At 38.4% G+C, this 13,040-nt stretch overlaps 1 protein-coding gene across 3 annotated transcripts in view; it reads right to left on the reverse strand.

Moving 5' to 3' along the window:
• The window catches only part of GAK (cyclin G associated kinase), a 63,573-nt gene that overhangs the window by 39,555 nt on the left and 10,978 nt on the right, over positions 1-13,040 (reverse strand). For all 3 annotated transcript variants that reach the window (XM_068176074.1, XM_068176073.1, XM_068176075.1), the window contains exons 6-11: positions 11,353-11,478; positions 10,169-10,258; positions 4,044-4,179; positions 3,320-3,432; positions 2,656-2,767; positions 333-456 (exon numbers count right to left, since the gene is read on the reverse strand). In XM_068176074.1, the coding sequence (XP_068032175.1) occupies positions 333-456; positions 2,656-2,767; positions 3,320-3,432; positions 4,044-4,179; positions 10,169-10,258; positions 11,353-11,478 (701 nt within the window). The remainder of the gene's footprint in view (positions 1-332; positions 457-2,655; positions 2,768-3,319; positions 3,433-4,043; positions 4,180-10,168; positions 10,259-11,352; positions 11,479-13,040) is intronic.

Raw genomic sequence — 13,040 nt, forward strand, 5'->3', positions numbered from 1 at the left:
TTTATTCATGAAGGCCCTAAATAATAATTCAATTCTCCGTGCTGCTCAACCCCCACCTCCTCATGTCTCAAAATTTTTTGGTATTTAAAGCACAGTAGGGCAAGTAGTACTTACAGACACGCTCTTACTGCAACATTCTCAATTCTAGTACATGACTGTTGAGGTAACATTCGTATAAATATCATACATAAAATCTCAGGGGGTAGCTATCAGCTATTATAGCTCAAAATTGGACAAATATGCTGAATTGACCATTTCTGGAGTAAACTCCTGTGCCTTCATTTAGAACTCTTATCAGCACAATTTTTTATTTTTGTATTTTTTTTACTCACTTGGCCACAGACTGGATAACTTTAGAAGATGTATCCTTAATATTAGTGAAAAATCGTTCTGTTCCACCCCTCAGAATATCAAAGAACCCTCCATAAGTCTGGTCACATTCCGCAACGGTCAGGCCTAGAGTAGTTGAATAAAAATAATTGTACTTTATTATGGAGCCCATTTCAGGATATGACTTAAAGTATGTTGCCTTTAAAGCTGGAATAAAGTACCTTGCTGTACGGCTCACAGTTCCAAAGTTCTCCTTAACTATGACCTATGCAAAAAAATAGTACTTCCAGCAGTCAGGAAGTACCAGTAATATACCTAACACATTGTTTAATTTGCTGTCTGTATTTATGAGAAAACATGATAGAAAATTCTGGAAGTAAGGCATATGTTTCTTAGTGTCAATGCAAACATTGCCTTTCTTTAGTTTTGCACTTTCTGAAGTGCAGCTTATCATAAGCAGATCTACTTAATCATCTCCAGCAGACACATTTAATGTAGGGCTTCAGAAGCAGCTGGCATAGTTAAGCTTAAGTTTTAAGCACAACATCCCAGATAGCACAACATCACAGCACAATATACCTATTAATATGATTGTATACAATAAATAGTAGGCATTCTTGCACAAAACAGATGACCAGACAGACTTTTGATTGTAATTGCATTAGGATGCTGGATTCTTCCACAGATATTGATATACACACATTATTAGTGCAATAAATGTTATCCAATTTTAACATTTCCCCATGAAAATTAATATCCCTTGTCTCATTGACAGTTCATCATAATTAATATCAAACAAGAAATATCAAGCTGGAAGGAAAACTGCATACAATATGAAATAGTCCCTTGATATCTTCTACACTAATTGAAGTGCTCCATATTCAGATAAAATAGTTAATAAGGGTGCAGAAAGAATAGTAAAAAACTAGATGTAAACAAGCCTATCAAGCTTATTTTCTTTACTATATTAAGTATTTTCAACTGAATATACTCTGGATTATCTATTTCTACAGACTAAGTATGTCAGCTTTTAATTGTGTCATTTTGGAGACATGTTTTGGTTGATTCCATTTAGTTCTGCTAATCCAACAACTGTTTTTCTCAAATGGAACTCCAATTCCTCCTCCTCACCACTGACATCCTACAGTGCAATCCTCTCCTGAAGTCCAGCCTGGACAATGCTCCCATAATTAGCTGGATTCAAGGCATTACCAGCTACAGCTGGTACTGCCTTCCAGCAGTAGCTGGTACAGCTACTTCCTCAAAGTTCTGACTGGATAGCCACTACAACAAATTTAGACTGCTGCCTTTTCCCTTTGAGGCTGTCAGACATGAATCTTGGAAGTGACTGCTGACACTGTCAGATGCACTTCAAAGTATCATGGTGGAGTCCAAAGTCTTTTTGGGCAGGAGAGAAAATGAGAGAGAGGTGGACCCAGGTACTTATAGAAGTATTTCTTCCTCATACAGACTTTTTGCAGTCTAAAATAAACACATATGAGGTCAGCAACTTCCAGGCATTACTGAACAACTATGGTCCATAGCCAGAATCCCTACAATTTCTTCTGCATTTATTAAGCTCTCTGTATTTAGCCAGACATGAAGCCCATTTTAACGCGAAGTGATAACAACACACCACAAATAGCTGCTATCTTTTTATGTTGTAACACATCTGATGTTAAACAGTTCCTCTTGAAAAGCATAGGCAACTGTGGCTTTTTTTACCTCAGAAATTCAGTGTCTAACACAATCTCAGGCTATGTCCTGATTTCAGTACCTTCTGCCACAAGGTAACAACATTTCAATTAAAATACAGAACCCAAGGATTTTTAACAGTTTAAATTGAAACTCCTATTAAATGCTGCTCTTTAGACAATGTACTTTCAAATATCATTGCCTCATTGAATCAAAAAATTTCAGGGTTTAAAATAAGCTATTTTCACCTATTTGTCATAATCTGAAGACTCTTCCTCTACAGCTCTTATTTGTTAGACCATTATTGCTTCTTATAACCACACTTTCACCAAGTTTTAGTTCACTTACGTCAACACTCCTGCCTCTACTGGTCAATAGTGCATTTTAAATTATTTTCCATAGGAAACATAATTTTTATCTTGCACAGCAGTTAACTTGAGAAATTAATATTTGCATATCAACATAGAACTAAACCTTGCAAAAAAAAAAATACAAGGCTAGAAACAATGATAAAAATACCAAATAGCTAGTACTAGTGCAAAATATCTAAAATCCCTGAATGACTTTTTTTCCCTCATGGAAGATATGCAATTGTCTTTACACTAAAATGACATCTGTTTTGGAACATACCTGCATTGTACAAATTGTTGAGCTGCCCTGCAGGCTTGGAACTCTGTGAAACAGACATCACAGATGTCCGAGGCTGGGCATTGTTTCCATAGCCTCCATTTTGCTCCAGGAGCTGAGGAGAATAATACTACAGATGAGAATTTTCTTGCTAATTTAGCCATCTTGCTATACTTGGCAAATTACTGCTCTTTGGTGAGAACAAGCAAACTAAACCTCAGGACAAAGCCAGAAAGTTAAGATACACTAATTGACTCACCTGCAGTATAGTGCATATTAAGCATTGAACAGGAGATGGCTAAGTGGGTTTCAAGTTAGTGTAAGCAGAGCCTTCATATACAAAACTTTTCTGAGCAAGTTAATTATGATAGAACACAGCATGTCAAACAGAGTGCTAGCATACTAAACCAAGAGGATGAAAAGGTTTTCAAAAAGCAGTAAGAAACACTAAATTTCTTTTAAGGTCTCTGTGCTTTAACAGGCACATTTTCAAAGATCCTATGAGTGATACTGATCAATTCAAATGAACTTTGAAATAAATCAGTGCAAAATTTTCAAAATATGAAGGAACAGGGGACCTGCTCTGAAATCTTTTACTAAATGCACATACACTGCAGAGGACAGAAAGGAGGCCTAATCAATTATACTCCTTTTGAGACATTTTTACCTCTGTGATGGGGGATTTAGGATTGACATTCCTAGCTGCTGCAATCTCCTGCAGTTGGTTCACAAGTTCAGTGATTGACAATCTCTCCTCTGGGTTCACTTTCAAAGTGGAGCCTAAAAAAAGGAGATCCAGACAATGTAACAAACCCGTCAAAGATTTTCTCCCAGCTGATAATAATTTCTTCAATACATTCCAGAGCAATAAGTAAACATCTGACCAGAATGGAGAAACTACTAAATCAATATCCAAATATACGTCTCATAATAGTATCCATAAGAAAAAACCAACACTACACAGGATCAATAATATTTCAAAGAATACACCTTGGGATCAGTTAATAAAGAACATCAGAGGTAACTTTGTGTCTAATACTATTGCAGTCACATACATTTCTGAACAGTAATTAACATTTCCAGTAACCTATCTGAAACCTAAAGCAAACAATTTTTAAAGCAAGTTCAAAGAAACCAAATCAAAACACCAGTTGTTCCAATGGACTAATTCAGATAAAATGCAAGATACTTAAAAGAAACTAAAAAAGCAACTTTCACATAAAATTTTGTCATTTTTCTATAATGCATTAAGTTTATTAATAAAATAAGAAGTTGCTGCAGTTTACCTTTTTCGCCATCACATGTCAATAACATTTAACTATCAGTAAAACAACTGTAAATAAAAACATGTATCCACAAAGACACCAAATAAAATAACACTGTAAACTTACGAATGAGATCATGAAATACAGAGTAGCGGGTGTCATTTTGTGGGATGACATATTTTCCATTGACTATGCGAAGTTTAGCTCCATCTTCAAATGGGTGTTGCCTAAAGCACAGCAAGTACAGGATACAGCCCAGAGCCTACAGATGTAAACAGAAATACTGCATAGGATCTTGGGGACCTTTAGGCTGGAAAAGACCTTTACAATCCTCAAGTTCAAATGTTAACTCGGCACTGCCAAATCCACCACTAAACCGTGTCCCTCAGTACCAGATCTACACATCTTTTAAATGCCTCCATGGATGGTATCTCAACCACTGCCCTGGACAGTCTCTTCCAGTGCCCAATAACCCTTAGAGTGGAGAAATATTTTCTAACATCCAACCTCAACATCCCCTCGTGCAACTTAAGGCCATTTCCTCTTGTTCTGTCATTTGTCATTTGGGAAAACTATTCCTGTCTTTTTTTAAAAAAATCATTTAGAAGTCATTACAAGAAATTAATTTTTTGAATTTCAAAGTATACAAAAATGAGTAGTCTTGCCATACTGAACATGTTCAAGAGCAGGATTATTCTTTCAAAAAAAAGTTCAGAAGTTTTGTTTTATATCCTTATCCTGTGCTGCAAGGAGACACATTTTATTTGTCATGACAGAATTTGGTCTAACTCAGATACATTGTTATGCAATACAAAAGCTCGTTGATGATGTAAGCATTAAGCAAATTGCTTAAATAACTCTAGGGAGAGATACAACACTCTCTCTAAAAAGCATCTTCTGACAAAGGTTTGAGGAAAATAAGCCTAAAATGACACTCCCTTCATTCCCTACAGTCAGATGGCTATTCCACTCTTGGAACAAATAAAATTTAAGACCATTTTCAGACAAGTTCGTTCAAGCCTCAAAAATCACAAAATCCGGATTACTACATCCTGGAAACTTCTAAGTTCCTTCCTGTGTTCAACTTGAGATTTTTGTAAACTGAGAAGGCAACAACTAACAAAGACAGAAGTTAGTTCTGAATTCTAATCTCTGAATAATCCAGACGTTAAGGATTAGCTAGGATAACTGAATCTATTACTGAAGTAAATGCAAATTGATACATATTTTTTCAAATAAATTAAGATATGAAATATGCTGACAGAGTTATAATATCATAACAGAAGCCTGTTCCATTTCACCTATAAAAGTTTGATAATAAAGCACCCAATGCACCACGTAACTGTTGGCACAATGAGTTGGAAAATTCCTCCTCTAAGTTTCTTCTGAACTCCAGCATGTATAGTTACATAAGTATTTGGGCTTTTATAGCCCTCACAAATGAAGCAATCCATTGAAGATGTTACCTAAGAAAACTGCCCACTGCCTCCAGCCCTTTGTGTGCACCATCTCCAACTGCCCTTGACTATCAATTTATCCCAAGAACAGCTTCTAAGGTCTGAAAGTTATTGAAGTCTCTAAGGTGTAGGGATTTAGTTACTCCAAAATACTTTGCAAGTCTCTCAGTCCAGTACCAGAAATAAAGTACATATGTTAATTCTATATATTCTTGCAAATTTTTGTCAGGATGTGGGGAAAAAACTCTCTCTAACCTGTATGTGGAAGCATCATACAGTCCACACTAACTAATCCAGCAGGGCAATACAGAAAATACCATCTACTCTTCCACTAAATGCTTGCTCATAAAGCAGATCAACATTTAGTTAGAAGAATGAAACTACTCCCTGTGCAGTCCAAGACACTTTGTGCATCAGGAGAGAGCACCCACAGCCACACAGGAGAGAAAAGCACCAAGGCAACCAGCTGAACGCACAGGAAATGGAGCAGCCACTCAGATTTGATTTTTGCTCCAATTGCTGGAGAATGTTTTTAATTTCCTCTGTTCTACCTGTAATTTAGGATTGCAACTGTGATAAATTCTGGCTGTTCTAAACACCAACTGTCATTCAATTTGGTTAGAAGGCAATTTCAGTTGCAGCAAGGCAACTCCTCAAAGCCAACAGCATCCACAAAACCTCAGCACTACTACACTTAATAGGAGAGTCCATTCCCAAGATGTTGTCCCAAAGCTGCACAGTCCTTCTACAGAAGTTACCCAGATCCATCTGAGCACTCACATGCCAGAAGGTAAAAAAGCAGAACCACAAAGTAGGAGTAACTTTTTAACCTGCTACTGGGCCTTTACCAGAAACTAATTTAAATCATCCTTAAGGTGACAGTAGGGTGTCACCTTAAGGGTTCAGATGGTGTTTGGGGATTGAGGGGATAAGGAAGGGGTGGGATTGTTTGGAACAAATAAAAATATTGTTATTTTTCCCCTGACTAGCTTCAGGCAACAAGCTGCATACTGTTCTACAGTACAGCTGCAGGATGGCACAGATATTAGACCAAAGTAAAATTAAGTCAAATTAAACTACATGAAACATGAAGAGATTGTTCAGCTCACATTGAATTAAAACCTGCAGAATGTCATGCACAGACCATTAAATTTTTTTCATTAGATATTGGTAAGGAGAACCCAGCTCCTTAAACATTTCCAAAGTCAACTATTTTGCTTTTTCAGAAATCTTTGAGAGTGAGAGGGTCTAAAGGGCCTTTCAAGCATGGAGAAAAATCACCTGACAAGGAACAGCCTGTCACTTAGTTGAATTTGTGTTCAGGAATTCACATTAATTTTGAAAACAAGTAACTAAAACATTTGGATTTAGTGTTTGTTTTCTGGTCTTTAGACTTAGGTAGGAAAAGTACAGAAAGCAGTCAGCTAAATCTAAAAAACTCTGGACTTTTAATGACACCTAATCACATTCCCATTGTGGAGTCAATGTGGTTGATAACTAACCTTTCATCTGTGCTGCTGTCCTAAGACAGACATGACTTCCTTTGTTTTTAAGCTCACACAGTGACAAACACACAGACTCAAAAGTGTTAATGACTCTACCTTTTTCTTAAAAAAAATGTGTTTTTTCTAATCCTAACCAGAAACTACAAATCATTTATGCTTCCAGAGACAGGGCCATATTCTACCGCCAAATACTTTTATATTTTTATTGAACCCAAATCATAAAGGAAAAGATACGGAACAATATATTCTAACTCAGGTATGGTGAATTAAATACATCTTCCCAAAATACAGAAGGAGACCACCATGTTAGCACTAACACATACAGAGTTATTTTTAACAAAAAATAAACTGCAATTGCCCTTTTGAGTGAGGCTTTTATTAAACACATTTCTGATTTTGTTTTTGACTGGACATTAACAAGGCAAACTTGGATGGGCAATGAGGTTTTGAAGGAACTTCGGAATAAAAAGAGGATGCATCATCTCTGGAAGGAGGGTCAGGTATCCCAGGAAGTATTTTAGGGGGTTGCTAGGGCATGTAGGGAAAAAGTTAGGGAGGCCAAAGCTCAGTTTAAACTTAATTTGGCAACTTTTGTAAAGGACAATAAAAATGTTTTTACAAATATATTAATGACAAAAGGAAGGTTAAGACCAACTTTTGTTCTCTATTGGATGTGGGAGGGAACTCAGCAACTGCAGGTGAGGAGAAGGCAGAGGTGCTTAATGTCTTCTTTAGTGGGAAGCTTGTCCTCAGGACAACTGTCCTCCTGGGTTGGCAGATGCTGTCAGGGCGCAGAATGGTCCCCTTGTTATCCAGAAGGAGGCCATCAGAGAACTGCTGAGATGCTTGGATGTTCATAAATCTATGGGACCAGATGGGATCCAGCCCAGGGTGATGAGGCAGCTGGCAGATGAGCTTGCAAAGCTGCTCTCCATCATTTACCAACAGTCCTGGCTCACTGGGGAGGTTCCAGATGACTGGAAGTTGGCCAATGGGACACCCATTTACAAAAAGGGTGGGAAGGAGTATCCTGGTTATCATAGACCAGTCAGCCTGATCTCAGTATCCAGCAAGGTAATGAAACAGTTTATACTGTGTGTCATCACGCAGCATCTACAGAATGGCCAGGGTATCAGACCCAGCCAGCATGGGTTTAGGAGGGGTAGGTCGTGTTTGACCAATCTGATCTCCTTTTATGACCAGGTCATCCGCCTGGTGGATGCAGGAAGGGCTGTGGATGTTGTCTATTTGGACTTCAGCAAGGCCTTTGACCCTGTCTCCCGCAGCACACTCCTGGAAAAGCTGGCAGCCACGGCTTGGACAGGAGCACTCTTTGCTGGGTTAGAAACTGGCTGGATGGCCGGGCCCAGAGAGTGGTGGTGAACGCTGCTGCATCCAGCTGGTGGCCAGTCACCAGTCACCCTCAGGGGTCTGTGCTGGGGGCAGCTCTGTTCAATATTTTTACTGACTACATGGATGAGGGCGTTGAGCCTTTCATTAGCAGATTTGTAGAAGACACTAAGCTGGAAGCGTGTGTCAATCTGTTGTGGAGGGTAGGAGGGCTCTGCAGAGAGACCTGGAATGGTTGAATGGATGGGCAGAGCCCAATAAGATGAAGTTTAATAAATCCAAGTGCCAAGTCCTGCATTTTGGCCAGAAAAGCCCCCCGCAGTGCTACAGGTTGGGGACGGTGTGGCTGGACAGTGCTTAGGTGAAAAGGGACCTGGGGGTAGTGGCTGACAGCCAGCTGAACATGAGCCAGCAGTGTGCCCTGGTGGCCAAGAAGGCCAACGGCATCCTGGCCTGTATCAGGAATGGTGTGGCCAGCAGGAGCAGGGAGGTTATCCCTCCCCTGTTTTTGGGACTGGTGAGGCCACACCTTGAGTGCTGTGTCCACTTCTGGGCCCCTCAATTTGGGAAGGACATTGAGACTCCTGAGCACGTCCAGAGGAGGCAATGAGGCTGGTGAGGGGCTTAGAACACAAAGCCTGTGAGGAACAGCTGAGGGAGCTGGGGTTGTTTAGCCTGGAGAAAAGGAGACTCAGAGGTGACCTTATCACTCTCTCCAGCTCCCTGAAAGGTGGTTGTAGTCAGGTGGGGATTGGTCTCTTTCTCCAGGCAGCAACTGACAGAACCAGAGGACACAGTCTCAAGCTGTGCCAAGGGAAATATAAGTTGGATATCAGGAAAAAGTTTTAATGGAAAGAGTGATAAAGTGCTGAAATTGTCTGCCTGGGGAGGTGGTGCAGTCACCATCCCTGGATGTCTTTAAAAAAAGATTGGATGTAGCATTCAGTGAAATGGTTTAGTTGAGGTGTTAGGGCATGGGCTGGTCTCAATGATCTTGAAGGTCTCTTCCAACCTAGTGATTCTGTAATGCTGGCTCAGGCTGACTGTATTAATGCACATGAAGAGACCAAGTGGTCAGAAAAATGTGTTTTACTTGGTGTTTCTTCACATGCCACAAGGATCTCACCAACAGCTGTAGAAACTGAACAAGAGTTTCCACAGTATCTTGCAACTAATTTACTAAAGTGAATGAAATTCCAAGATTCCATTAAAAAATCTTTTAAAGCACCAGCATTACATTTCCTCAATTTGTCTTTTGATACACTGCTAATACAGGTAAGAACTGAACAGCTTGACACCTGCCTCTGTAAAAAACATCCCATAAACTAAGTCGCTAAGTGCTACACTACTGGGGAGTACCTCAGTACTGCAGCATTATGCAGCTGGAAAAGGTACAGCTGAGGATTTAACATTTACCTTTAATTCTCGCTACAGATTATTTAGTGAATGCGAACATTCGTGCTTTCTACACAAAGCATGAATGATCTCTGCATTGTTCTCATTCATGGTATCTGTCAGTATTTTAGCTACATCTCATACCTGGACATAACCATTCTGAACTCAGCAACAGGCTGTCCCAGGATTATATACATGGCAGAGCATGAAAGGCAAGAACTTGAATCTAAAGACTCTAAGCATTCTGGATTTATGGTGGCAGGCTCCAACTAGGCAACAGTTCTATCAAATGTTAGAGAAGTTCAGCATTGCCTCTCAAATAGAAGTCAAATTTGAGCCAGGAAAAAACCTTGCACAGTACTCTAAATTCTTTTAACATTTAGATACAGAATCCATACTACTTAAGTTTATTTTGATCTAAGACAGCATCCTACATTTATTTTGGTGCTTTAGCTATTAAATCAACAAACTAATACAAAACCTGCAAAATCAGTTTTACTATGACATGAGCAACTATGATGCAGCAAGAAAAAAGACTTCTTACCCAAATGTCCTGCTTTTCACCAATTGGGAAATTTGAATACAAGTCTATCATTTCTGGTGTCCTGTACATTGGTGTTGTATTCCTTGTAATCTGGAGAAGACAGAATTTATTGAAACAATCTTGAACGATGAGCTTTAACAGCATTCAAACAAGGAAACAGCTCTCCATGCAGAATGACTAGTACTCTCATTTTTAAAATTAATTTCAGAAACAAGTGCTGTCAAGGAAAAAGCCATCAACTGAATCCTGCAACAGTCACAACAGCTTTGACATAAGGTCACATGAAGACGGTAGGACTCAAATAACATTGTGATCGCCAAGAGTCCGCAAAGCACATTAAGCGACTGTTCTACATGAAGCAAAAATAGACAGGAATAATAATACCAAAAATCAACAATAAGCCAATAAGTGAATTCACATTCCAGTGCATCTCTCTCACTTTCTCAGCACACTTAATGATAGTGCAGACACATCCAAAGAGAAACTCTGGTTTAAAGAAAATCTGGAAAGACCTTTTCTACCATCTTTTTGCACAGTCTATACAATACAGTGGTACAACATCATCATTTCATCAGTGCAACGCTTTCCAAGAATATCAGATAGCAAAACATGAGCTTGCAGTGATGTCAGAAGTTGTACACATAAACTTAAGTGTATTTCTCCTGCTGATGTACTACACCAGATGTACTAGCATTACTCTCAACTCTAAACTAAGAACAAATGCACTTTGCAAAAGTACACTGCATGCTAGATTTGGCTGCTGTAGTCCAAGGCACCGCAATACTGCCCAATCCTATTCTGCTGAGCAGACTTGCCTCTCATTTGCGTCATTCAACTGAGGAAAAACAGATCAGAAGATGGACATGAGTGTGGCACAACCAATTTCTTGTCCAGTGCAATTAGAAGAAGCCCAGAAACTACTTTTATTTTCAGAGCAGATTGCAGAATGGACACTGACCATGCTGAAGCAGTGTTTCTACATGTAGCTACAGAACACAAACTACAATTGTAACTGCAGACAGCTTTTGAATTCAAGCAAAAGAAATACAGAACCAAAACTTTATAAATAACACTCTAATTGAAAAAATCTTCAGTTGTCTTAGATGTCTCATGAATTAATATCAGATTAACAGTAACAGTTAAATTGTTGATATTAGAATAAAATCACATTAAAATAGTCTCACCTCTTCTTCAACCACTGCCCTCTTCTGTGCAGACCAGTTGTAGTCAGGATAGTAAGCTATAGTTGTAGCACTACCGAAGTCACAAAGTTTAATTGTCCCCTGATTACTAATAAGCAAATTTTCCACCTTCAAAAAGATGTAGAGTAACAGATTAAAAAAAAAAATGTCTTTTTTGCCCTAACACAAATGCTTTTATACACATCATCTTTCTTGTGCATACATATATCATCTTTCTTGTGCATATATATAAAAACTAATCACTTTAACCAAAAATATTGTTTGGAGGAAAACAAAGTTTTCAGACATAACTGTAGTTTTATATGGTAGCAACATAGCCAAGTTTTGAAAGGAAGCACCAAGCACAGGAAACATTCCAGAGAGCAAGAAATAAACCTCAGGGGAAAAAAAAAAAAGTCATTTCATCAGAGACTAAGAAAAGGCCAGTTTTTCAGATGAGAACTTGTAGAAGCAGTGTCTTAGAATCCAAATGTTTTCAGGCATAAAACTGAACACTGTTAGCTCAACTGCGGTGGGATGAAGGTTAGGACTGCTATAGGCAAAAACCAGGGAGGTACTAGTAGAGAAGCAGGCTGCTAGGAGACACCCATAAGGAAGCACCTGTGACCCTGTGCAGACAGAAAACAGCTATTTGAGAACCATGTGCTGCCTGGATAGTTCATCATCCATTATCCCTGCCTTTTTCTACTTCATAAATTTCAACCATCCTGTATTGTTAATTGAAATGTGGAAGAAACTTAAGGAAAGAGTAAAAGTATTGGGCAGATGTACTTGGAGTCATAATCACAAAAGGACTGAAAAATAAAATTTGTACCTCTGTATAAAGTTAGGAAAAGGTGTCAAAGTTAATTGGCTCAAAACTCTGACTTACAGTTTTCTATGCTGCTGACCTTAGTTTAGACTGCTAAAAAGGGTAGCAAAGTTAAATGATCCCTATTTGGCTCCTGGCTGTAGTAAGGCCTCTGACTCTTGCAGCACAACAATAATTTAATCTTGTTTTGCAGCCTCTGCAACATGACACCCACACAAAACCAAATTCCTGTCTTTTCCCATGTTTTATCTCTGTCAGGAAGGTACATTCCTTGAGAAGAAAAAACAGCTCTGAATTACAGCATTAGCTTAATGTCTATGCACCTGGCTATAAAAGAAATTGTGTATTAATTTGTAAACAGATTTTTTTACTTTTTTTTTTCAGAAGAGAGATGCACCTTTTCTACAAAAGCATATAGAAATTTCAGTGAAGAATAGTTAACATGTCTTTGACACAACCTCTCAACCTAAAAGCCTGTTAAATGGTACCAAGCAAAAAAAAAAAAAAAAAACAAAAAAAAAATCAGGAAAGGAGTGCTCTCTAACCAAAGCTAGGTTTATATTTATGGGGTATACTAATAACTAACATCAAAGCTTTCATTGAGAGTGTTGAAGATAATTAACAAACTTACTTCTAGAAGAATTGTCTTATTTTCTTTTTCCCAAAGTAATTGAGTACATGCTTACTTAAGGAGGAACAAATTTTCCTATTTTTGTATTAAATGAAATCATATCAGGCTGGATAGACACATGTGAAATTTAGACACTATTCCAAGAATAAGAATCTCCTCTGTCTTATTTTTTATGCTAAGGAAAATTCAAATATATTCACAGTACAGCAGAATCTCAGTGATGATGAG

The sequence above is a fragment of the Anomalospiza imberbis genome, chromosome Z (assembly GCF_031753505.1).
Source record: "Anomalospiza imberbis isolate Cuckoo-Finch-1a 21T00152 chromosome Z, ASM3175350v1, whole genome shotgun sequence".
Lineage (NCBI taxonomy): Eukaryota > Metazoa > Chordata > Aves > Passeriformes > Viduidae > Anomalospiza > Anomalospiza imberbis.